The sequence below is a fragment of the Oncorhynchus masou genome, chromosome 8 (genome assembly GCF_036934945.1).
Source record: "Oncorhynchus masou masou isolate Uvic2021 chromosome 8, UVic_Omas_1.1, whole genome shotgun sequence".
In the NCBI taxonomy this organism is placed as follows: Eukaryota; Metazoa; Chordata; class Actinopteri; order Salmoniformes; family Salmonidae; genus Oncorhynchus; species Oncorhynchus masou.
Window position 1 is genome coordinate 25,005,038 of NC_088219.1, and position 27,646 is coordinate 25,032,683.

The 27,646-nt window shown below is 44.5% G+C and overlaps 1 protein-coding gene across 1 annotated transcript in view; it reads left to right on the forward strand.

The window, feature by feature from the left end:
- Positions 1–27,646, forward strand: part of LOC135544446 (G-protein-signaling modulator 1-like) — an 82,810-nt gene that overhangs the window by 51,111 nt on the left and 4,053 nt on the right. The window contains exons 12-13 of the mRNA XM_064972054.1: positions 26,951–27,113; positions 27,429–27,634. Coding sequence (XP_064828126.1) covers positions 26,951–27,113; positions 27,429–27,634 — 369 coding nt within the window. The remainder of the gene's footprint in view (positions 1–26,950; positions 27,114–27,428; positions 27,635–27,646) is intronic.

Here is a 27,646-nt window from a genome sequence, read left to right on the forward strand (position 1 = left end):
GCGAGTTGAAAAGGTCTGTGTTACAGTCTTTGGTTTTTCTCTGGATTCTGTTTTTGGTTGGTTCTGTTTGGGTGTGGCACACACAGATTAGAATATTTTTCTTTGGTGGAGTTTAACGGTGGTTGGCATCCAATATGTTGCATTGCCACCCCCAACTGAACTATAGTATAAATTCATTACACTTTGTGAAAAAAAAATCATTCTCTCTACTATTATTCTGACATTTCACATTCTTAAAATAAAGTGGTGATCCTAAAACAGGGAATTTTTACTAGGATTAAATGTAGTAAAAAGGTGTATGTAAACTTCTGACTTCAACTGTACATATATACAAACAAACAATTATACAGTTGAAGTCGGAAGTTTACATACACCTCAGCCAAATACATTTAAACTCAGTTTTTCACAGTTCCTGACATTTAATCCTAGTAAAAATTCCCTGTTTATGATCACCACTTAATTTTAAGAATGGCTTGCCATGGAAAATTAACTTTATTAAAATCACCACTTTATTTTAAGAATGCGAAATGTCAGAATAATATTAGAGAATAATTTATTTCAGCATTTCTTACATCACATTCCCAGTGGGTCAGAAGTTTACATACACTCAATTAGTATTTGGTAGCATTGCCTTTAAATGGTTTAACTTGGGTCAAACGTTTCAGGTGGCCTTCCACAAGCTTCCCACAATAAGTTGGGTAAATTTGTCCCATTCCTCCTGACAAGAGCTGGTGTAACTGAGTCCGGTTTGTAGGCCTCCTTGCTCGCACATGCTTTTTCAGTTCTGCCCACAAATTTTCTATACGATTGCGGTCAGGGCTTTGTGTTGGTCACTCCAATACCTTCACTTTGTTGTCCTTTAAGCCATTTTGCTACAACTTTGGAAGTATGCTTGGGGTCGTTGGTCATTTGAAGACCCATTTGTGACCAAGCTTTAACTTCCTGACTTGATGTCTTGAGATGTTGCTTTAATATATCCACATCATTTTCCGTCCTCATGATGCCATCTATTTTGTGAAGTGCACCAGTCCCTCCTGCAGCAAAGTACCCCCACAACATGATGCTGCCACCCCCGTGCTTCACGGTTGGGATGGTGTTCTTCGGGTTGCAAGCATCACCCTTTTTCCTCCAAACATAAGGATGGTCATTATGGCCAAACAGTTATATTTTTGTTTCATCAGACCAGAGGATATTTCTCCAAAAAGTACTATGTCCCCATATGCAGTTGTAGTCTGGCTTTTTTTATGGCAGTTTTGGAGCAGTGGTTTTTTCCTTGCTGAGGGCCTTTCAGGATATTTCGATATAGGGCTTGTTTTACTGTGGATATAGATACTTTTGTACTTGTCTCCTCCAGCATCTTCACAAGGTCCTTTGCTGTTGTTCTGGGATTGATTTGCACTTTTCGCACCAAAGTATGTTCATCTCCAGGAGACAGAACGCGTCACCTTCCTGAGCGGTATGATGGCTGCGTGGTCCCATGGTGTTTATACCAAATCAAAATCAAATCAAATCAAATTTATTTGTCACATACACATGGCTAGCAGATGTTAATGCGAGTGTAGCGAAATGCTTGTGCTTCAAGTTCCGACAAGTAATCTAACTAACAATTCCAAAACTACTGTCTTATACACACAAGTGTAGGGGGATAAAGAATATGTACATAAAGATATATGAATGAGTGATGGTACAGAGCGGCATAGGCAAGATACAGTAGATGGCATCGAGTACAGTATATACATATGAGATGAGTATGTAAAAAAAGTGGCAAAGTTGGCTAGTGATACATGTATTACATAAAGATGCAGTAGATGATATAGAGTACAGTATATACGTATACATATGAGATGAATAATGTAGGGTATTTAAACATTATATTAGGTAGCATTGTTTAAAGTGGCTAGTGATATATTTTACATCATTTCCCATCAATTCCCGTTATTAAAGTGGCTGGACTTGAGTCAGTGTGTTGGCAGCAGCCACTCAATGTTAGTGGTGGCTGTTTAACAGTCTGATGGCCTTGAGATAGAAGCTGTTTTTCAGTCTCTCGGTCCCAGCTTTGATGCACCTGTACTGACCTCGCCTTCTGGATGATAGCGGGGTGAACAGGCAGTGGCTCGGGTGGTTGTTGTCCTTGATGATCTTTATGGCCTTCCTGTAACATCGGGTGGTGTAGGTGTCCGGGAGGACAGGTAGTTTGCCCCCGGTGATGCATTGTGCAGACCTCACTACCCTCTGGAGACCCTTACGTTTGTGGGCGGAGCAGTTGCCGTACCAGGCGGTGATACAGCCCGCCAGGATGCTCTCGATTGTGCATCTGTAGAAGTTTGTGAGTGCTTTTGGTGACAAGCCGAATTTCTTCAGCCTCCTGAGGTTGAAGAGGCGCTGTTGCACCTTCTTCACGATGCTGTCTGTTATGTGTATGCCGAGGAACTTAACTTACTACCCTCTCCACTACTGTTCCATCGATGTGGATAGGGGGGTGTTCCCTCTGCTGTTTCCTGAAGTCCACAATCATCTCCTTAGTTTTGTTGACGTTGAGTGTGAGGTTTTTTTCCTGACACCACACTCTGAGGGCCCTCACCTCCTCCCTGTAGGCCGTCTCGTCGTTGTTGGTAATCAAGACTACCACTGTTGTGTCGTCCGCAAACTTGATGATTGAGTTGGAGGCGTGCGTGGCCACGCAGTCGTGGGTGAACAGGGAGTACAGGAGAGGGCTCAGAATGCATCCTTGTGGGGCCCCAGTGTTGATGATCAGCGGGGTGGAGATGTTGTTACCTACCCTCACCACCTGGGGGCGGCCCGTCAGGAGGTCCAGTACGCAGTTGCACAGGGCGGGGTCGAGACCCAGGGTCTCGAGCTTGATGACGAGTTTGGAGGGTACTATGGTGTTAAATGCTGAGCTCTAGTCGATGAACAGCATTCTTACATAGGCATTCCTCTTGTCCAGATGGGTTAGGGTAGTGTGCAGTGTGGTTGAGATTGCATCGTCTGTGGACCTATTTGGGCGGTAAGCAAATTGGAGTGGGTCTAGGGTGTCAGGTAGGGTGGAGGTGATATGGTCCTTGACTAGTCTCCCAAAGCACTTCATGATGCCGGAAGTGAGTGCTACTGGGCGGTAGTCGTTTAGCTCAGTTACCTTAGCTTTCTTAGGAACAGGAACAATGGTGGCCCTCTTGAAGCATGTGGGAACAGCAGACTGGGATAGGGATTGATTGAATATGTCCGTAAACACACCAGCCAGCTGGTCTGCACATGCTCTGAGGGCGAGGCTGGGGATGCCGTCTGGGCCTGCAGCCTTGCGAAGGTTAACACATTTTACTCACCTCGGCTGCAGTGAAGGAGAGGCCGCATGTTTTGGTTGCAGGACGTGTCAGTGGCACTGTATTGTCCTCAAAGCAAAAAAGTTATTTTGTCTCCCTGGGAGCAAGACATTCTGGTCCGTGACGGGGCTGGTTTTCTTTTTGTAATCCGTGATTGACTGTAGACCCTGCCACATACCTCTTGTGTCTGAGCCGTTGAATTGAGATTCTATACTGACACTTAGCTTGTTTGATTGCCTTGCGGAGGGAATAACTACACTGTTTTTATTCGGTCATGTTTCCGGTCACCTTGCCCTGATTAAAAGCATTGGTTCGTGCTTTCAGTTTCACGCAAATGCTGCCATCAATCCACGGTTTCTGGTTTGGGAATGTTTTAATCGTTGCTATGGGAACGACATCTTCAAAGCACGTTCTAATGAACTAGCACACCGAATCAGCGTATTCGTCAATGTTGTTATCTGACGCAATACGAAACATATCCCAGTCCACGTGATGGAAGCAGTCTTGGAGTGTGGAATCAGATTGGTCGGACCAGCGTTGGACAGACCTCAGCGTGGGAGCTTCTTGTTTTAGTTTCTGTCTGTAGGCTGGAAGCAACAAAATGGAGTCGTGGTCAGCTTTTCCGAAAGAAGGGCGGGGCAGGGCCTTATATGCGTCGTGCAAGTTAGAATAGCAATGATCCAAGGTTTTGCCAGCCCTGGTTGCGCAATTGAAATGCTGATACAATTTAGGGAGTCTTGTTTTCAGATTAGCCTTGTTAAAATCCCCAGCTACAATGAATGCAGCCTCAGAATGTATGGATTCCAGTTTGCAAAGAGTCAAATAAAGTTCGTTCAGAGCCATCGATGTGTCTGCTTGGGGGTGAATATATATACGGCTGTGATTATAATCGAAGAGAATTCCCTTGGTAGATAATGCGGTCGACATTTGATTGTGAGGAATTCTAAATCAGGTGAACAGAAGGACTTGAGTTCCTGTATGTTGTTGTGGCCACACCACGTCTCGTTAGCCATAAGGCATACGCCCCCGTCCCTCTTCTTACCAGAAAGATGTTTGTTTCTGTCGGCGCGATGCGTGGAGAAACCAGCTGGCTGCACCGACTCCGATAGCGTCTCTCCAGTGAGCCATGTTTCCATGAAGCAAAGAACGTTACAGTCTCTGATGTCCCTCTGGAATGCTACCCTTGCTCGGATTTCATCAACCTTGTTGTCAAGAGACTGGACATTGGCGAGAAGTATACTAGGGAGTGGTGCACGATGTGCCCGTCTCTGGAGTCTGACCAGAAGACCGCTTCGTTTCCCTCTTTTACAAAGTCGTTTTTTTGGGTCGGCGGCTGGGATCCATTCCGTTGTCCTGGATGAAAGGCAGAACACAGGATCCGCTTCGTGAAAGTCATATTCTTGGTCATACTGATGGTCAGTTGACGCTGCTCTTATATTCAGTAGTTCTTCTCGACTGTATGTAATGAAACCTAAGATGACCTGTGGTACTAATGTAAGAAATAACACGTAAAAAAACAAACTGCATAGTTTCCTAGGAGCGCGAAGCGAGGCGGCCATCTCTGTTGGCGCCGGAAGTATATACTTGCGACTATTGATGGTACAGATGAACGTGGTACCTTCAGGCATTTGGAAATTGCTCCCAAGAATGAACTAGACTTGTGGAAGTCTACAATGTTTTTTCTGAGGTCTTTCCTAATTTCTTTTGATTTTCCCATGATATCAAGCAACAAGGCACTGAGTATGAAGGTAGGCCTTGAAATACATCCACAGGTACACCTCCAATTGACTCGTATGATGTCAATTAGCCTATCAGAAGCTTCTAAGGCCATGAAATAATTTTCTAGAATTTTCCAAGCTCTTTAAAGGCACAGCCAACTTAGTGTATGTAAACTTCTGACCCACTGGAATTGTGATACAGTGAAATAATCTGTCTGTAAACAATTGTTGACAAGCTTACTTGTCATGCACAAAGTAGATGTCCTTACTGACTTGCCAAAACTGTAGTTTGTTAAACAGACATTTGTGGAGTAGTTGAAAAACAAGTTAATGACTCCAATCTAAGTGTGTAAACTTCAGACTTCAACTGTGTATATATATATTTGTGTGTGTGTGTGTGTGTGTGTGTGTGTGTGTGTGTGTGTGTGTGTGTGTACAGTCGTGGCCAAAAGTTTTGAATGACACAAATATTAATTTCCGCAAAAAATGCTGCTTCAGTGTCTTTAGATATTTTTGTCAGATGTTACTATTGAATACTGAAGTATAATTACAAGCATTTCATAAGTTGCAAAGGCTTTTATTGCCAATTACATGAAGTTGATGCAAAGAGTCAATATTTGCAGTGTTGACCCTTCTTTTTCAAGACCTCTGCAATCCACCCTGGAATGCTGTCAATTAACCTCTGGGCTACATCCTGACTGTTACAAATCCCTTTTGGCCCGACAGTCTAGGGGGGATGGTAATGAGACCCGTAACATAACTCATGCAAATTATAATTGTGACAAAGTAAAAGTGTGAACGAAATAACCACGACAACTGAAATCTACCGTCAAACTCAGGGTTTATTAATAAACACACGGTAATGGGGGGGGGAGAAGGAAAAGGGGCTGAGCTGGACCCAAGGAAAGAAACAATAAGCATCCAAAACACCCCTGAGATAGACTAGCCTACTTTAACAACAGCTAACTAACTAACCAAAATACAGTGGGTGGTCCGCCCAGTTCTAACTAGTGTATTTAACAAAGTTTACCTACGGGTAGTGTATGCCCATGGGCGACTTGTCTTGGTTCCCCCTGTTCCCACCAGCAAACAAACACAAACACCATAACAAAAAACAATACTCACAGGTGATGAGAAAGTGCTATGGAGGTGATCAAACAAAAGAGAGGTTAATTAATACACAAAGAGAGAGTGAAACACAGAGACCTACAGACATGGCATTTACAGAGAGATTGAGCTCTAGAGCAAACAACTGACAGGATTTTTAAACCAAGGGAAAGGAACTGTGATAGGGTAGGAAACAGGAGGAGGTGTGTCTTCTGATTGATGATTGGATTGGTGACTGATTGGGGTGTGATGATTTTCACCTGTGGGGGAGAAGGAGAGAAAAGAACACAGGATACACACACGCACAGGATACACACAGAGGATACTGGTATCCGTAACACTGACTGTTGGCAGCCCATTCTTGCATAATCAATCCTTGGAGTTTGTTTGTCCACCCGTCTCTTGAGGATTGATCGCAAGTTCTCAATGGGATTAACCTGTTGCGTCGCGCAATCCCGGATCCGGGATTCTATTTATAGCCTCAAGCTCATTAGCATAACGCAACGTTAACTATTCATGAAAATCGCAAATGAAATGAAATAAATATATTTGCTCTCAAGCTTAGACTTTTGTTAACAACACTGTCATCAGATTTTCAAAATATGCTTTTGAACCATCGCTATTCACTAATTTGTGTAAGAGTATGCTAAGCTAGCTTAGCATTTTGAGTAGCATTTAGCACGCAACATTTTCACAAAAACCAGATAACCAAATAAATAAAATCATTTACCTTTGAAGAGCTTCGGATGTTTTCAATGAGGAGACTCTCAGTTAGATAGCAAATGTTCAGTTTTTCAAAAAATTATTATTTGTGTAGGACAAATCGCTCCGTTTTGTTCACGTTTGGCTATGAAAAAAACATGTATACAGTTATAGCCTCAAGCTCATTAGCATAATGTAACGTTAACGATTTCTGAAAATCGCAAATAAAATGAAAATAATGCGCCTGCTCTAAACCTTAGCCTTTTCTTAACACTGTCATCTCAGATTTTCAAAATATGCTTTTGAACCATCGCTATTCACTAATTTGTGTAAGAGTATGCTAAGCTAGGTTAGCATTTTGAGTAGTATTTAGCACGCAACATTTTCACAAAAACCAGATAACCAAATAAATAAAATCATTTACCTTTGAAGAGCTTCGGATGTTTTCAATGAGGAGACTCTCAGTTACATAATGTTCAGTTTTTCCTGAAAGCATCTTTGTGTAGGAGAAATCGCTCCGTTTTGTACATCACATTTGGCTACCGAAACGAACCGAAAATTCAGTCACCAACAACGTCAAACTTTTTCCGAATTAACTCCATAATATCGACCGAAACATGGCAAACGTTGTTTGGAATCAATCCTCAAGGTGTTTTTTCACATATCTCTTCATTGATATATTGTTCGTGGAAGCCTGCTTTCTTCTCTGAATTCCATGGAAAAATACTTGCAGCTGAGGTTTGCGCACCAATTTCGGCGCAGGACACCGGGCGGACACCTGGTAAATGTGGTCTCTTATGGTCAATCTTCCAATGATATGCCTACAAATACGTCACAATGCTGCAGACACCTTGGGGAAACGACAGAAAGGGCAGACTCATTCCTCTCGCATTCACAGCCATATAAGGAGACAATGGAAAACGGAGCCTCAAAAATCCTGCTCATTTCCTGGATGCCGTTTCATCTTGGTTTTGCCTGTAGCTCACGTTCTAGGGCACGCACAGAAAATATCTTTGCAGTTCTGGAAACGTCAGAGTGTTTTCTTTCCAAAGCTACCAATTATATGCATAGTCGAGCATCTTTTTGTGACAAAATATTGTGCTTAAAACGGGCACGTCTTTTTATCCAAAAATGATATAGCGCCCCTAGAGTTAAGAGGTTAAGGTCGGAGGAGTTTCCTGGCCATGGACCCAAAATATCGATGCTTTGTTCCCAGAGCCACTAGTTATCACTTTTGCCTTATATCAAGGTAACATCATGCTGGAAAATGCATTGTTCATCACCGAACTATTCCTGGATGGTTGGGAAAAGTTGCTCTCTGAGGACGTGTTGGTACCATTCTTTATTCATGGCTGTGCTCTTAGGCAGAATTGTGAGTGAGCCTTTTCCCTTGGCTGAGAAGCAACCCCACACATGAATGGTCTCAGGATGCTTTACTGATGGCATGACACAAGGCTGATGGTCGTGCTCACCTTGTCTTCTCTGGACAAGCTTTTTTCCTGATGCCCCAAACAATCGGATAGGGGATTCATCAGAGAAAATGACTTTACCCCAGTCCTCAACAGTCCTGTACCATTTGCATAATATCAGTCTGTCCTTGCTGTTTTTCCTGGAGAGAAGTTGCTTCTTTGCTGCCCTTCTTGACACCAGGCCATCCTCCAAAAGTATTTGCCTCACTCTGCGTGCAGATGCACTTACACCTGCCTGCTGCCATTCCTGAGCAAGCTCTGTACTGGTGGTGCCCCGACCCCGCAGCTGAATCAACTTTAGAAGACAGTCCTGGCGCTTGCTGGACATTCTTGGGCGCCCTGAACCTTCTTCACAACAATTGAACCGCTCTCCTTGAAGTTCTTGATGATCCGATAAATGGTTGATTTAGGTGCAATCTTACTGGCAGCAATATCCTTGCCTGTGAAGCCCTTTTTTGTGCAAAGCGATGATGACGGCACGTGTTTCCTTGCAGGTAACCATGGTTGACAGAGGAAGAACAATGATTCCAAGCACCACCCTCCTTTTGAAGCCTCCAGTCTGTTATTCAAACTCAATCAGCATGACAGAGTGATCTCTAGCCTTGTCCTTGTCAACACTCACAACTGTGTTAACGAGAGAATCACTGACATGATGTCAGCTGGTCCTTTTGTCGCAGGGCTGAAATGCAGTAGAAATGTTTTTTTTGGGGGGGTTCAGGTCATTTGCATGGAAAAGAGGGACTTTGCAATTAATTGCTATTCATCAGATCACTCTTCATAACATTCTGGAGTATATGCAAATTGCCATCATACAAACTGAGGCAGCAGACGTCTTGAAAATTAATATTTGTGTCATTCACAAAACTTTTGGCCATGACTGTATATCCTTTTTTTTTACCCTACCCTCATTAAAACCCACCACCTTATTCCAATGCTTTATCCCTGTTTGATTCTATTCCATGCCTGAGAGGACTGGACACTACCGCTAACACACCCTGTATCTCTTCTGAAGTGAAATCTCATATCCTTAAGTACTTTTCTGCAGCTGCCACCACAACATCTATTTTCTTACGTACCATGTCTGCAGTACAGTTGATAACCATTGCTATGAACACAAAGAAGCCAACCTTACTGAAACATATCACTCATTGGCCTATCCCCCTGTTCTGTCACAGATCTACTATTCAGAATCCCTCACCCTTGATCCACCCTCCTACTTTCTTCACTGCCTCAGAATATGACATCTTCTGCACTACTTTGACCCTGGCCACCTCAAACTGCCTCTCTGACCCTGGCCACCTCAACCTGCCTCTCTGACCCTGGCCACCTCAACCTGCCTCTCTGACCCTGGCCACCTCAACCTGCCTCTCTGACCCTGGCCACCTCAACCTGCCTCTCTGACCCAGGCCACCTCAACCTGCCTCTCTGACACAGGCCACCTCAACCTGCCTCTCTGACCCTGGCCACCTCAACCTGCCGCCTCTTTTACCGGACAACTCTGATCCCCAGAAACATGGGCACCCCTACAGTTGACAATGTTTTCCACTAAAGCAACACATTCCTCTATTCTACGTCTTCCTGCACACTTCCCACAACTTGGAATCTCCCTCCTACACACTGCTGCAACATGCCCATAAACATGACACCTGCAACTCTGCAGTGGATTTGGCACAAAACCTCTAACAGAATAACTCATATATCTTAACATTACTTTGTCAGGTAAAGACCCTGAATCAAAGCTCAAAAGAACAGACTGCGTCACCTCTGTTTCCCCACACTCACCACCGGATCTGCATCGCACCAAACAGCGAGCGTCACAAACACCAGGAATCAAGGGTTGCTACCTACATTAATGAGCACAAGGTTATCATGCTTTAGAAAGCTGCAGTCCTTGCAGATGAGTATGAGTTTGTGTTGACCTAAAAATACCTTCAAACAGTGCAGAAAGTATTAATATCCCAACACAAAAAAACTATCCAGAGAAGTCCTCTCTCACTAACAAGGTTTGTCTTTTCCACCAGCACCCAGAGACAAGGATGGACAGAATGGTAATCCGTATTTGCCAGTTTGACTTTACTGCCATGAGAAAAGCCATATTTGTCTCTGTGTCTGTCCTAAGTTGAAACTGAACATTTTGAGAGAAAAAGCTTTCTTCTTGTGGGAGCCCTCCAGCGCATTAAGTCTCTGGTTGGGACTGGTTTATCTCCTAAACAAGATCAGATTTGAATGAACCCTTTGTTTCAGAAGGGTTTGTATCTCTGCAGAGTGGTGATACTGTTAAACAGCCAATGAAGATACTGGAAGACACTGGGGCCGCCCAGTCCTTCATTTTGTTTGACACTTCAGCAACTGGTGACTGTGTTGGTTAAAGGCATGGAGATGGGTTGCTTGTAGAATGTGGAACTCAAGTCTGATCTTGTTTCTGGTCGCATGCTCGTTGGAGTGAAGCCTACCCTACCTGTGAAGGGACTCTTGTTGATTTTAGGCAATGATTTGGCGGGAGGGAAAGTTGTGGTGAATTCTGTTGTTTGTTAGGTGCCAGAGTAGAGGAACCTGATGGGTTATCAGAGAAATACCCTAGAGTGGTCCTAGCTGGTGCTTTTACACGTGCTATGTCTAAGAAGATTGCTGAGAGCAAGTCTAGTTTTGAGGAGGATGTCAGTAGTCTCACCATATTTGATCTGTCTGAAACATTTCTGTGTGGTCCTGACTTTGCAGCCTGGTCTCAGTGACTAGACGTAACGTAGTAAATGTTATCCGGGACACACAAATATTATATGTTCAACTCCTGAGTTGACCGCTCCTTTGAAGACCCCAAAGGAGAGCGGGTTGGTAGGACCTCTGAAAAGAGAGAGGATCCTTACAGTTGACACTGTTTAGGAATCAGCTGATTGCTGAACAGAAAAAAATATGCTTCTCTCTCCCTTCTTTTTGCGGAGATACTGTACATCCAGTGAATGAGTTTGAGTGGGTTACTTTGACAAAGATGACGTTATGAGGTGAGAAAATAGTATTCCCACGACACTTTTAGTCAAGGCTACAGGCCCCAGTGTATCTCAAATTGTCGTTCCAGTAACACTCCGACAAGAGATACTGTACTTATGAGGGTAGTATTGCAGGCCATCTTGGGGTCAAGATGTATGACCGTATCTTGCGTAACTTGCAACCTAGGAAAGGTAGTGGGTCAAGGAAAAGTCTGACCATTCATGGCAAAAGTGGAGGCCATTATTAAGCTTCCTGTGCCAAGGGCGAGGTGGCGAGAGTGGGAGGTGGCGGGAGGTGGCGAGGGGAAAAGGGAAGGAGGTGGCTAGAGAAGGAGGTGGCGAGAGTGGGAGGTGGCGGGAGTGGGAGGTGGCGAGAGCGGGAGGTGGCGGGAGGTGGCGAGGGGAAGAGGGAGGTGGCGAGGGGAAAAGGGAAGGAGGTGGCTAGAGAAGGAGGTGGCGAGGGGAAGAGGGAGGGAGGTGGCAAGAGAGGGAGGTGGCGAGAGGAAGAGGGAGGGAGGTGGCAAGGGGAAGAGGGAGGTGGCGAGGGGAAGAGGGAGGTAAAGAGTGGGGAGGTGGGAAGGGAGGCAGGTGGAGAGAGGGAGGGGGGAAGAGGGAGGGAGGTGGCGAGGGAGGCGGGCGGAGGGGGAGGCACAGAGAGAGAGAGGTGGCGAGGGGGAGAGAGAGAGGTGGCGAGAGAGAGGTGGCGAGAGAGAGGTGGCGAGGGGGCGAGAGAGTGAGAGAGGTGGCGAGGGAGAGAGTTGGAGGGAGGGAGAGAGAGTCGGAGGGAGGGAGATGGTGAGGGGAAGAGAGAGAGGGAGGGAAAGAGAGCGAGAGATGGTGATGAGGGGATGAGAGATGGGAGAGAGAGGGAAGTGGTGAGGGGAAGAGAGGGGAGTGAGTCAGGCGTGTGGAGAGTGAGGGAAGGGGAGAGCGCTCGGAGAGAGAGAAAGGGATAGATCGGAAAGAGAGGTGCTTGTGTGGTAAGTCACTTCATACTCTTTATCAAAATGATTGTTTGATGGATGATAGACTATTTAGATAGCAACACTAAGTCTTAGCCTAAATGTCTGTTTTTCTTGCTTTGCCAGAGAGTCAGACACATTTAAATGCATTTATAATACCCAGTAAAGCAACGTTTGAAGGGAAGTCTAATTTTGTTATGAGGTTTTCACAAGAAAAGTTGCTGCTGAAAATGTGACCGCCTATAGCAATATCAGTGTATCGTACTACTGAACATTCTTGTCTCTGACCTGATTATCTTGTTCACTGTGAGTTGCCCTTTATCGATATCACGCTGCACCAAATTGAGTTTTAAAGGTTTTCAATTATCAAAGCAAATGTTTAGTCAATCTAATTTGCTACCAGAACGTAATGGGATTGTACGTTGTGTATCCAGTTCGATTTGTTTGGCGATAATGCTTGGTGTTGATTGTGCCATAAATGGGGTGTCATTATGGTATGACATCCAGGGGGAGAATAACACCATCAGCCATTACTGATACATGATGTGTCCTATGGTTTACCGCCTTTGATGTCTACCATTAACCTGCCAAGGCATTTATCATCAACATGGAGGCAGGATCACACACTTCTTCAGTGCAGAGAATCATGTTAATGTATCTTGAGGGTGGAAATTGGAGATGGCTATACTGTATTACTGGGATGTTGATTCTGGATAATTTATGTGCACTGTATAAAGAGGTTGTGCTATGTTTGACCCAAATAAACAAACGTGATGTAAATAGTGATGAATAATCATATTTACATTTGGAATTAGCTCGTTATAACAGTATACATTATTTGTAACATATTCATCAACATATTAACACTGAGGTGTTGATAGCTTTGAAAGGTCTAGTTTTGTTATTCATGTGAAATTTAGAGTGGGCAAGAAAGGAGGTTTATTTTTACATTATGTCAGGTGATGGATTGAGCAACCTTGAAGATCTAGGCCAAGGTATATACCCTAGGTAGGGCATTCTCAGCACTGAGGGACATAATTGGTCAGATTGTGAGAACACTGTTATGCTGTTAGTGGTGCGTACTGGCGGCAGAGAAGTCAGACGCTGGAGAGCAAAAACTGTTTCCAAACGGCGCAGTTTAATAACAAAACCCCCCACCGGAAAACAGAACAATCAAATAATGGGTATATAACCCGACAAACACCAGGACAGATGTGCACAAGCACTTACAACAAACAATCACCGACAAGGACATGAGGGGGAACAGAGGGTTAAATACACAACATGTAATTGATGGGATTGTAACCAGGTGTGATGGAAGACAAGACAAAACCAAATGAAAATTAGGTCGGTGACTTGGACCGCCGAACGCCGCCCGAACAAGGAGAGGGACCAACTTCAGCGGAAATCGTGACATATGCGCTATTCCAGGCAGTACGCTATTCCAGGCAGTATTAAAGGCATATTGTATCCAAAGTGCTAGGAAAAGGTTAAGAACAACGCGATTTTTAATGCAACACACAGATCACCAAAATTACGTAGAGGCAGTGCTGGAAAAAGTACTCAATTGTCATAGTTGAGTAAAAGTTAAGATACTTTAATATAAAATGACTCAAGTAAAAGTCAGTCACCCAGTAAAATGCTACTTGAGTAATAGTCTAAATGTTTTTGGGTAAGTATCAAAAGTAAATGCTGCCAAACATACCCTCGTAAAACTGACCATCCTACCGATCCTTGACTTCGGTGATGTCATCTGTAAAATAGCCTCCAACACTACTCAACAAACTGGATGCAGTCTATCACAGTGTCATCTGTTTTGTCACCAAAGCCCCATACACTACCCACCATTGCGACCTGTATGCTCTCGTTGGTTGGCCCTCGCTTCAGACTCGTCGCCAAAGTCTCTGCTAGGTAAAGCCCCGCCTTATCTTCGCTCACTGGTCACCATAGCAGCACCCACTTGTAGCACTCGAGCAGGTATATCTCACTGGTCACCCCCAAAGCCAATTCCTCTTTTGGTCGTCTTTCCTTCCGGTTCTATTCTGCCAATGACAGGAACGAACCTCCAAAAATCTCTGAAGCTGGAGAATGATATCTCCCTCACTAGCTTTAAGCACCAGCTGTCAGAGCAGCTCACAGATCACTGCACATGTACATAGCCCATCTGTAAACAGCCCATCTATCTACCTACCTCATCCCCATACAGTATTTATTTATTTATTTATCTTGCTCCTTTGCACCCCAGTATCTCTACTTGCGCATTCATCTTCTGCACATCTACCATTCCAGTGTATATTGTAATTACTTCACCACCATGGCCTATTTATTGCCTTAACTCCCTTATCTTATCTCATTTACACTCACTGTACATAGACTTTTTGTTTTCTTTTGTTCTACTGTATTATTTTATTTTACCTTTATTTAGCCAGGCAAGTCAGTTAAGAACAAATTCTTATTTTCAATGACGGCTTGGGAACAGTGGGTTAACTGCTTGTTCAGGGGCAGAACGACAGAATTGTACCTTGTCAGCTCGGGGGTTTGAACTCACAGTTCGGGGGTTTGAACTCACCAGTTACTAGTCCAACGCTCTAACCACTAGGCTACCCTGCCGCCCCAGGACTATGTTTTGTTTATTCCATGTGTAACTCTGTGTTGTTGTGTGTGTCGAATTGCTATGCTTTATCTTGGCCAGGTCGCAGTTAAAAATGAGAACTGGCCTACCTGGTGTAACGGTTTTGACTTGAGGTTATTATTTATAGGGGTGCCAGGTAGGTTTTGCCTACCAGAGATAACATTGGTTTCTAATTTTTGGTTTGGGAGGGAATGAGTCCCATCTGGTCCGTCAAGTCTACACCAATACAAAGGACTTATGCAAAAGTCAGGATGGAAATAAACTTTTCATAAACCCTTAAAACATTGGAAAGAACTTCAAAAACAACTATATTATTTTGCGTGGGTTGTATTAGCAACATCAATGATTACACACACATATTATTATATCACAATGAGTTCTGGTTCTTCTAGAAATGTCCTGTACCTCGGGTCTAAAAAGAGTCCAGCCCGGTAAAGGAGTTCAGGGAACTCAAGTGACTTCTGTTACGCAATGTTTGTCCGTTCATTCAGTGTAGCGTAAACCCAGTTGTACCGGCTTTCGTCTGGTGGAAGAGAAGCGGACCAAAATGCAGCGTGGTATTTCTGATACATGTTTAATGACGATGAAAATGACCAATACAAAGACAACAAACGGAACATGAAAACCTATACAGCCTATCTGGTGACAAACAAACACAGAGACAGGAACAATCACCCACGAAATACTCAAAGAATATGGCTGCCTAAATATGGTTCCCAATCAGAGACAATGATAATCACCTGACTCTGATTGAGAACCGCCTCAGGCAGCCATAGACTATGCTATACACCCCAAAGACAAAACACACCACAAAAAACCCATGTCACACCCTGGCCTGACCAAATAAATGCAGACAAACACAATATAATATGACCAGGGCGTGACACCAGTGTTAATCATACAATCCATGTAACAATTATTTTACCACAGAACATTAAAGCGTATCAACTCTTACTAAGTCCTCAACTACAACTACCTACATAAATCATCACCGTATACATGACATCAAAACAAATTAAATACTGTATACAAAAAGGTGGTAGTCAGTCGGTCAGTAAGACAATCCAATCCGCCAATAGATCTCCAGCGGAGAAAGGCCACAAAGAACGGAGAGGTGTAGTCCACGGACGCAAAGAGTGGATCCGATCCTGGGTAAACTCAATTAGGCTACAAAAAACACGTTTAACGGCAACAAAACAACGGAATAGAGAAGCGTCGGGAACTGAGGGTTGAACACATCCTCATTCACGTCTCCATCACAACCCCACTTTTGCGCAGCTGATGCTGGGTATTTAATTGGGAATTAAAGGGAAAGCGCCCTATTGGAAGGAGCTGCACCGAGACGGTTCAGAAAATTTCAGGGCCGTCACACTCCCCCTCCCCTGGAAAAAGCCGACCCTTGCACTGGAAGGCACATCTTGGTCAGGGAAACCGAGAAAGGTCTCATCACTTTCCTCTACAAAAATATTCATTACTTTTTGGAGCTCATGCTCCTCAGCTGAGGGGGTCACAGGCCTTACGGTGTGAGACTTCTGGGTCTGGGAATCCGAGAAAAGTCTCCTCACTTTCCTCTTCAAAGATATCCAGGACCTTGCGGCGCTCAATCACCTCCAATTCCTCAGCCGAGGGGTAACAGGCCTTAAGGCGTGAGACATGGACAACGCGTATATCATCACCCGTGTCCTGTTTCACCACTCGCTAGTTCAAAGGGCCCATCTGCTCCACAATGCTATATGGTCCTCGCCATTTAGGAGCGAGCTTGGCCGAGAAGAATTGTTCAGCTTTCGAGTAAGGATGAGAGCGAAGCCACACCCGATCACGAAGCTGGAACAGCATGTCTCGTCTGTTCTTATCATAATTTCTCTTCTGCTTGAGTCGAGCCTGGATCATGTTCTTTGAGACGAGCTCTCAAGTCATGGAGCTGGACTACCTGGTCATAGCAAGCAGTGTTTGGAGTAAGCTGCTGGGGCTGTAGCACCATATCCAAGGGTCCTCGGAGGGGACGACTTAGGTTCAGCTCTGCAGGTGTGACTCCAGTGGACTCTTGCACAGCAGAATTCAGGGCAAATCGAAACTCGTGAAGGTGCTTGTCCCAGTGTTTGTGCTGGGTTCTACATAGGAGGCAATCATGGTCTTCAAGGTTCGATTTACTCTCTCAGTGAGATTGGTCTGTGGGTGATAGGCCGTGGTCAACTTCTGTCTCAGGTTCCATCTTTGGCAGGTCCCCTCAAAGAGATCAGAGACAAATTGGGAACCTCGATCAGACAGGTTGTAATCAGGCACTCCCCAGCGAGTCAGGATCTCTTTCGTAAGGATGTTAGAGACGGTCCTTGCTGTGGCCTGACGCAGGGAAAAGAGTTCCACCCACTTTGAATAATAATCAACAAAAACAAGCATGTACACATTCTGATTGGAGCTTCTAGGAAATGGACCCATCAAATCCATTCCTAACATTTCCCAAGGTCGGGTAACCACCGTTTGCTGCAACTTGCCAGCAGGCTTTCTACCTTCTGGATTGTACATTTGACAAACCTGACAGTTTCGGATGTGTGACTTCACATCCATGCTCAGATGTGGCCAGTACAGTAACGCTTGCAACCGCTTGTAGGTTTTGAACCTGCCCAAATGACCAGCTAATGGGTCTTCATGAAAATGTTGAAGCAGTTGTAGACGTAGAGTTTCAGGTATGTACAATTGGTAGAGGGTTCTGTGAGGTAGTTGTACAACACGGTAGACTTTGTCTTCCATGATGGTCAGCTTTGTGGTAGGATTGACCATCTTTTCTCAATCTTCCAGAATAGTCTGGTACAACGCCTGTACTTCTGGATCATCCTGTTGGGCTTTCCATATGGCCTCATCAGAGATGGGAAAGTCCGTTTTGGGCGAGTCTCGCCTGCTTGACAGGACAGTAGCACATGTAAGATGAGGGCCACCGTTATCACAAGCAGGAGCTCTGGACAAGGCATCTGGAACAGTGTTGTATTTTCCTTTCCTGTATTCTACTGCAAAGGTGAACTCTTGCAACCCTAGAGCCCATCTTATGAGTCTGGTACTTGGTTTGTTGGTCTTGAACACCCACACAAGGGAGGAATGGTCAGTGACCACAGTAAAGTGTCTTCCCTCCAGGCAGTACCTCCACTTTTCCAAAGCCCAGACAACTGCAAGGCACTCTTGCTCGGTTGTGGATTAGTTCCGTTCTGCTCCATTCGATGTCCGACTGGTGAATGCTAGCACTTCTTCAGTGCCAAGTCCAGTCTGTTGGACTAGGACAGCACCAAGTCCAACATCACTTGCATCAGTTTAAACAACAAAAGGGCAATCAAAGTTGGGATGACCTAAAATGGGAGGTATGACGAGGTGTCGTTTCAGGGTTTCAAAGGAGGTCTGGCACTCTGCCGTCCATTGGAATTTCGCTCATTTTCGCTTCAACACGTTGAGGGGTTCTGCCACCTGGGAGAAGTTTGACACAAACCGATGGTACCATCCAGCCATACCAAGGAACCGTTGAAGGGCCTTGAGTGTGGTTGGTACAGGGAAGTCTTGTACAGCCTTTGTCTTTTCAGGATCCACATGAATGCAGTCAAAAGACACAATATGCCCAAGGAACTTCAGGGAGGTTTGGCAGAAGTTGCTCTTCTTCATATTCAAGGTCAGACCAGCTTCTCTTAGCTTGTCCAACACTGCTTGAAGATCTTGAAAGTGTTGTTCTCTGTTCTGGGAGTAGATAATTATATCATCTAGGTAGACGAAACAGATCTTCCCTTTGAGCTCACCTAACGCAATCTCCATGAGTCTTTGGAAAGTGGCAGGGGCATTCTTTAATCCAAAGGGCATCACCTTAAAGGAAAACAAGCCCTCAGCACAGACAAAAGCAGTCTTGTCCTTGCTTTCCTGGTCCATCTCAACCTGCCAATAACCACTATTGAGGTCAAGGGTAGTGAACACAACAGCGCCAGACAATGACTCCAGGATCTCATGGATGGTGGGTAGAGGATAGGCATCAGTCTGGGAAACATTGTTGGTCTTCCTATAGTCCACACAAAATCTAAGACCACCAGTCTTTTTTGGGATGAGGACAACCGGAGCAGCCCAGGGAGAGGAGGAATGTTATTATATATTGGGTTAACATATCATTAATGAGTCCCTTTTGGATGATTAGCGTCGCTGGGGACAAACGATATGGCTTTTGCTTGATCGGCATTTCCTGTGTAAGGAATATTTTGTGCTTCAGGAGCCCGGTGCGTCCCAGCTTTGAAGTACATACATCAGCATTATTCTGCAGCGGTTCCAACATCCTTAACTCATCTGGCTGTTCCAGCTGAGCTCTTCTCACAGCCTGTAAAAGGAAATCGTCAGAAGGTTTATCAAGGGTTAGTTGTACCGGAGCAACGGCAGAGAAGACTGCCCCATTTGATCTCCAATCATGGAACTTTGTAGCTTCTAATTGGAAGACATGCTTCTTGCTTGGATTGTATGGAAACCAGTAGCAATTGTGTGCGATATCAATCAGGACACCACTGAAGTACATGAAATCAATTCCCAACACGACAGGAAAAGCAAGGTTCCTGGTTTGTAGGATAACAGAAGGAATCATATAGGAGCGGTTACACAGGCGGAACTCTACCTCACTCCATCCAAGTGGTTGTCTAGCCTCACCATCAGCCAGATAGAGTGGACCTTCTGTCCACGCCTTCAAGTTGTATTGTGGACCTTTAACCTTCTTCCACAGTTTCTCATTGAGCAGTGTGTAGGATGACCCGGTATCCAAGATGGCTCTTCCTGTCCATGGGCCTATGGACAGGGGTAACACCAGTTGGTGCAGTATTAACTGAAAGGAAGGGGATGTCGATGGGGGGGGGGGGGGCGTAGGCAGTGACTCTTGGGATATCAGCTCTGGTTAAAGCACCCAGAGTAGGATGGTCATTCCTGTGAAAAGAGTTAGGTGTGTTGGCCTGTTGTGATTTGTGGTTTCAGGAGGGTTTACTTGATACGGTCTTGTACATGTAGCTGAAGAATGTTCCTTTTGGCTACATCTCCAACAGAACGAGACGGGTCTTGGCTGGAGACTCTGGCTGTTGTTGATGGTCTGTCTTGGGTGTCAGTTTCTTTCTCTGGTCATATTGCTGTTGGCATTCTCTGTCCTTCTCAAACTGCTGTCCCAAGCGAACCAGTCCATCGACAGTGGTGACTCGTTCTCGGAGTTGACTGGCTAGTAGTGGGTTGATGTTCTTCAAGATCAATTTAATGGCCTCTTCCTCCTCAATGCCAGGTTTCCACCTTCTGCACAGGGAGTGGTAACCATATGCAAAGTCACGGATACTCTCTTGCTCTCTTTGTACTCGATTTCTGACTCTGTCTGCCAATTCATCTGTGTAGTCCTCAGACAGAAATGCAGAGGAAAACTTGGCCTCAAAGTCAGCCCAGGAGGTAGTGGTGAGACGTGCCACATCCCTCCAGTCTCGAGCTGTCCCATGCAACACATTCCTCAATGTGGCAAGGAGCTCTTCGTCAGCCAGGGGATTGAGGGCAAGAAAGTCACGACATCTTTCTAGATACATTAGCGGATCAGGACTGTCATTTTTTTTCCCAAAGGTGGGAAATTGCAATTTAATGGGCATCGCCCCCACATGACGTCTACTCAAATCACCATGAACAAACGAGCTAGGAGGGATTGAGGAAGTAGGGGGGGGGGGGGCGTTAACGGACAATGAAAATGAACACCAGGATGCATGGTGGATTGCATCCTGCAAGGGGTGTCTGCAGCATGGCCTGGTCTTGGCTGTTCAGAGGTGCCAACTTGGCCCTCAGTGGTCTGAACAGAAGTGGATACCAGAGAAACTCTGTGTAAGGTGTTGGGCCTAATGGAGGCCATGTCCACAGACACGTCATCCAACATTTTAACACAATTAGAGAGCTCTGTCTGCAAGTGGTCTTCAGTGTTAACCATGGGAGAAAAAACAGAATTAACGTCCTTGAGGACCTCAGTGTGATGATGTTGCAGGCGCCATTGGAGAGTGGCAGTGAGTTGGTTTCATTGGTAGTCAAACTGCCTGTCCATGGCACCAGTAAATTCCCGTCTTCCACTCTCACTGAGCTCTGTCAGCGTGTGGGTTAGAGTGCTCATTGAGTTTCTGAATTCCATGGCAATCTGTTGTTGCTCTTCCCTCAGACATTTGAATTTATGGTGGATAAGAGTTTGGAGTTTGGAGATGTTGTTGAGTCACCTTAAAGTTGTAAGACTACAACCTCTGGAGATAAACCAGACAATGGAGGAAGGTTGGGTGTCAGAGGGAGGGCTAGCCCAGTACTTCCACACAGATCCATGTCAATAAGTGAGTAACTGGTTAGACCTCCTGTGGCCTGTGGTTCAGACCGAGCATTCAGATTCACAGGGCTCTGGCCCAAATCAACTCCATTATCTCCATTCCCATTATGATTTGTATTGTCAGCTTGATGGTCAGAATGGCCCTGTATATTCCCATTGACAGGTATGACATGGATGAGTACATTGTCTTGGGGTGAATCCATTGTTTTAATTCCACACAAAAGATTTGCTTTGGTTAGTTCTCAATGTTGAGCGGTCCCATCTGGGGTGCCATTTTTGATGTAACGGTTTTGACTTGAGGTTATTATTTATAGGGGTGCAAGGTAGGTTTTGTCTACCAGAGAAAACATTGGTTTCTCCTTTTGGTTTGGGAGGGAATGAGTCCCATCTGGTCCGTCAAGTCTACACCAATACAAAGGACTTATGCAAAAGTCAGGATGGAAATAAACTTTTCATAAACCCTTAAAACATTGGAAAGAACTTCAAAAACAACTATATTCTTTTGCGTGGGTTGTATTAGCAACATCAATGATTACACACACATTATTATATCGCAATGAGTTCTGGTTCTTCTAGAAATGTCCTGTACCTCGGGTCTAAAAAGAGTCCAGCCCGGTAAAGGAGTTCAGGGAACTCCCGTGACCTTAGTCACGCAATGTTTGTCCGTTCATTCAGTGTAGCGTAAACCCAGTATTAATCATACAATCCATAACAATTATTTTACCACAGAACTTTAAAGCGTATCAACTCTTACTAAGTCCTCAACTACAACTAACTACATAAATCATCACTGTATACATGACATCAAAACAAATGAAATACCGTATACAAAAAGGTGGTAGTCAGTCGGTCAGTCAGACAATCCAATCCGCCAATAGATCTCCAGCAGAGAAAGGCCACAAAGAACAGAGAGATGTAGTCCGTGCGCAAAGAGTGGATCCGATCCTGGGTAAACTCAATTAGGCTGCAAAAAACACGTTTAACGGCAACAAAACAACGGAATAGAGAAGCGTCGGGAACTGAGGGTGGAACACATCCTCATTCACGTCTCCATCACAACCCCACTTTTGCGCAGCTGATGCTGGCTATTTAATTGGGAATTAAAGGGAAAGCGCCTTATTGGAAGGAGCTGCACTGAGACGGTTCAGAAAAATTCAGGGCCATCACACTGGTTAAATAAAGGTGAAATAAAAATAAAATAAATGGAACTGCTAAAATATACTTGAGTATGAAAAGTAAAAGTAAAAAACCTTTAGCATTCCTTATAATAAGCAAACCAGACAGCAGAATTTTCCATGGGGCACACTCTAACACATATTTTTACAAATGAAGCATTTGTGTTTAATGAGTCCGCAAGTACATATGCAGTAGGGATGACCAGCAGTGTTTTCTTGATAAGTGTGTGAATTGAACCATTTTCCTGTCAGAATGTAACGAGTACTTTTGGGTGTCAGGGAAAATGTATGGAGTAAAATGTACATTATTTTCTTTAGGAATGTTGTAAACTAAAAGTTGCCAAAAAACATAAATAAACTCAGCAAAAAAATAAACGTCCTTCACTGTCAACTGCGTTTATTTTCAGCAAAATTAAATGTGTAAATATTTGTATGAACATAAGATTCAACAACTGAGACATAAACTGAACAAGTTCCACAGCCATTTGACTTAACAGAAATGGAATAATGTGTCCCTGAACAAAGTGGGGGGTCAAAATCAATAGTAACAGTCAGTATCTGGTGTGGCCACCAGCTGCATTAAGTACTGCAGTGCATCTCCTCCTCATGGACTGTACCAGATTTGCCAGTTCTTGCTGTGAGATGTTACCCCACTCTTCCACCAAGGCACCTGCAAGTTCCTGGACATTTCTGGGGAATGGCCCTAGCCCTCACCCTCCAATCCAACAGGTTCCAGACTTGCTAAATGGGACTGAGATCCGGGCTCTTCGGTGGCCATGGCAGAACACAGACATTCCTGTCTTGCAGGAAATCACACACAGAACGAGCAGTATGGCTGATGGCATTGTCATGCTTGTGGGTCATGTCAGGAAGGGTACCACATGAGGGCGGAGGATGTCTTCCCTGTAATGCACAGCCTTGAGATTGCCTGCAATGACAACAACCTCAGTCCGATGATGCTGTGACACACTGCCCCAGACCATGACGGACCCTCCACCTCCAAATCGATTCCGCTCCAGAGTACAGGCCTCGGTGTAACGCTCATTCCTTCGACGATAAATGCAAATCCGACCATCACCCCAGGCTGTCTGGCCCAGCGACGGTGGGTTTGTGGCCATAGATGACGTTTTTGCCGGTGATGTCTGGGGAGGACATGCCTTACAACAGGCCTACAAGCCCTCAGTCAAGCCTCTCTCAGCCTATTTCGGACAGTCTGAGCACTGATGGAGGGATTGTGCGTTCCTGGTGTAACTCGGGAAGTTGTTGTTGCCATCCTTTACTGTCCCGCAGGTGTGATGTTCAGATGTACCGATCCTGTGCAGGTGTTGTTACACGTGGTCTGCCACTGCGAGGACGATCAGCTGATCAGCTGTCCGTCCTGTCTCCCTGTAGCGCTGTCTTAGGCATTTCACAGTACGGACATTGCAATTTATTGCCCTGGCCACATCTGCAGTCCTCATGCCTCCTTGCAGCATGCCTAAGGCATGTTCACACAGATGAGCAGGGACCCTGGGTATCTTTCTTTTTGTGTTTTTCAGAATCAATAGAAAGACCTCTTTAGTGTTCATAAACTGTGACCTTAATTGCCTACCGTCTATAAACTGTTAGTGTCTTTACGAGAGTTCCACAGCTGCATGTTCATTAATTGTTTATTGTTCATTGAACAGGCATGGGAAACAGTGTTTAAACCCTTCACAATGAAGATCTGTGAAGTTATTTGGATTTTACGAATTATCTTTGAAAGACAGGGTCCTGAAAAGGGGATATTTATTTTTTTGCTGAGTTTAGTAAAGTACAGTACAGATACACCAAAAAACTCCTTAAGTAGTATTTTAAAGTATTTTTACACTACTGTGTCGAGACAATAATTCTACTGCCAATGATTGCATTGGGCTAAAACTAGAGAATCACACTAATAGCCATTCCACAAACAGCTTCCTCATATTGAGTTGCACCCCACCAGTACAGCCTCAATTCGTCAGGGCATGGACTCTACAATGTGTCAAGTGTTCCACAGGGATGCTGGGCAATGCTTCCCTATAGTTGTGTCAAGTTGGCTGGATGTCCTTTGGGTGGTGGACCATTCCTGATACACACAGGAAACTGTTGAGCATGAAAAACCCAGCAGAGTTGCAGTTCTTGACACAAACCGGTGCGCCTGGCATCACTACTATACCCCGTTCAAAGGCACTTCAATCTTTTGTCTTGCCCATTCACCTTCTGAATGGCACACAACCCATGTCTCAATTGTCTTAAGGCTTAAAAATATCATTCAGATTTTTTTTGTCACGGGCCTATACAAAATACCCCAGAATGTCAAAGTTCAATTTTGTGTTTAGAAATTTGTACAAATTAATCAAAAATGAAAAGCTAAATACTGTAGGTATTCAACCCCTTGGTTATGGCAAGCCTAAATAAGTTCAGGAGTAAAAATTTGCTGAAGTTGCATGGACTCGCACTGTGTATTTTCTAATGCCCACCTCATATCTCTATGCTATACATACAATTATCTGTAAGGTACCTCAGTCGAGCAGTGAATTTGAAACACAGATTCAACAACAAAAATCGGGAGGTTTTCTAATGCCTCGCAAAGAAGGTTTGTCAGAAGAGTGAAAATAAAAAAGCAGACATTGAATATCCTTTGAAGCATGGTGAAGTTGTTAAGTACACTTTGGATGGTGTATCAATACACCCAGTCACTACAAAGATGCAGGTGTCCTTCCTAACTCAGTTGCTGCAGAGAAAGGCACTGAAGTAAAACAGCAAAAAATGTGTCAAAGAAATGCACTTTATGTCCTGAATTCAAAGCATTATGTAAAGGGAAAATGTAACACAACACATCACTGAGTACCACTCTTCATATATAAAAAGAAAATGAATAGAGCTAGGCTCAGGCAAAATCATAGAGGAAAATCTGGTTGTCTACTTTCCAGCAGACACTAGGAGACAAATTCACCTTTCTGCAGGACAATAACCTAAAACACAAGGCCAAATATACACTTCAGTTGCTTACCAAGAAGGCAGTGAATGTTCCTGAGTGGCAGAGCTACAGTTTTGACTTAAATCTACTTGAAAATATATTGAAAGACCTGTAAGGGGTTGTATAGAAATTATCAACAACTAATTTGACAGAGCTTAAAGGTATTTTAAAAATAATAATGGGAAAATGTTGTGCAATTGTTGTGCAGTTGTGTGGAAAGCTCTTAGAGACTTACCCAGAAAGACTCACATCTGTAATCGCTGCCAAAGGTGCTTCTTAGATTAGATAGATAGATATCTGTATTTCTATCTATCTACACTACCAAAAGTATGTGGACACCTGCTCGTCAAACATCTCATTCCAAAACCATGGGCATTAATATGGAAGTTGGCTTATCAACAGCCTCCACTCATCTGGGAAGGCTTTCCACTAGATGTTGGAAGATTTTTGCAAGGACTTGCTTCCATTCAGCCATGAGCATTGAGGTCAGGCACTGATGTTGGGCGATTAGGCCGGCGATGTGGTTGCGGTCAGGGCTCTGTGCAGTCCAGTCAAGTTCTTCTACACGATTTCAATAAACCATTGCTGTATGGACTTCACTTTTTGCAAGTGGGCATTGTCATTCTGAAAAAGGAGAGGGCCTTCCCAAAACTGTTGCTACAAAGTTGGAACTACAGAATCATCTAGAATGTCAATTTATGCTGTAGCGTTAAGATTTTCCTAGCCCGAACCATGAAAAACAGTCCCAGACCATTATTCCTCCTCCACAGAACTTTACAGTTGGACCTATGCATTGTGTCAGGTAGCTTTCTCCTGTCATCCACCAAACCCAGATTCGTCCCTCGGACTGCCAGATGGTGAAGCGTGATTCATCACTGCAGAGAACGTGTTTCCACTGCTCCAGAGTCATTGCACATGGTGATCTTAGGCTTGTGTGCGGCTGTTCGGCCATGGAAACCCATTGTTTCCCAACAACATTGTTTCCCAACAAATAGTGCTTGTGCTGACGTTGCTTCCACAGGCAGTTTGGAACTTGGTAGTGAGCGTTGCAACCGTGGACAGACAATTTATATGCGCTAAGTGCTTCAGCACTTGGTCTGTGTGCTCGATTTTATACATTTGTCAGCAACGGGTGTGGCTGAAATCAATCTCTCATCTGAGAAGGAGACGGTGATCTCAACTTGACTTGCTGTTTAAATAAAATTCAGAACACCACTCGCCCCAAACAAGGTATCATCTTATACAATATTCTTATTTTTTATTTTTTATTTAATCTTTATTTAACTAGGCAAGTTAGTTAAGAGCAAATTCTTATATACAATTATGGCCTAAGAGCAGTGGGTTAACTGCCTTGTTCAGGGGCAGAACGAGATGACTTTTACCTTGTCAGCTCGGGGACTCGATCTAGCAACCTTTAAATAACTGGCCCAATGCTCTAACCGCTAGGCTAACCACCGGCCCACGAGCCGAACATGAACCACATAAAAGGATATAAGAGACAATTGAGTCATTGTGTGTGGGATGAGGGGTTGTGCTGCCTATTCTATCACTTAGCGTCCATGTCTCTCTGTTTCAGAAGCTAAGTCGTGACCCCTCTGATGAGGACTGCTTCTTCGACCTCCTCAGCAAGTTTCAGAGCAGCCGCATGGACGACCAGCGCTGCCACCTTGACGACTCGAGTGTAGAGAACGGAGAAAACGGCGAGAATGGAGGGGCTGTCTCTCTTAATGAAATGCTAGGTAGGTTAGCGAATTAGTGCTGCTGTTACGACAGTCTAAAGCTAGAGGATCCCTGATACTACTTCCATTAAGGATCTGTTGTGAATCGGTTTCGGTTTGAAAGGTGTACAAATCCAAATTCTAGGAGAAATCTATGTGAATGAGGATCCCTGAATTCCATTACTTCCATAAACTACCTTTCACGTCAATGCATGACTCAATGCATAACTCAAAGCACACATTGCCGGACATCTCTAGTCAGAAATTTGTGGCATAGATTTTTTTGGGGGGGTCAATTACAGTAAAGGAATATAATCCAACTCCCTTTTCTCTCAGATCCAGCGCTCATCACCTCGCCCCAGACAGAGGAGCTGTTTGACCTGATCGTCAGCTCCCAGAGCCGTCGCCTGGATGACCAGCGGGTCAGCGTCAGCAACCTGCCCGGCCTCAGGATCACCCATAACAACCTGGGCCACCTGTGTGTTGACACAGACCCCCAGGAGCCCAGCGATGACTTCTTCAACATGCTTATCAAGTGCCAAGTAAGGCCATGT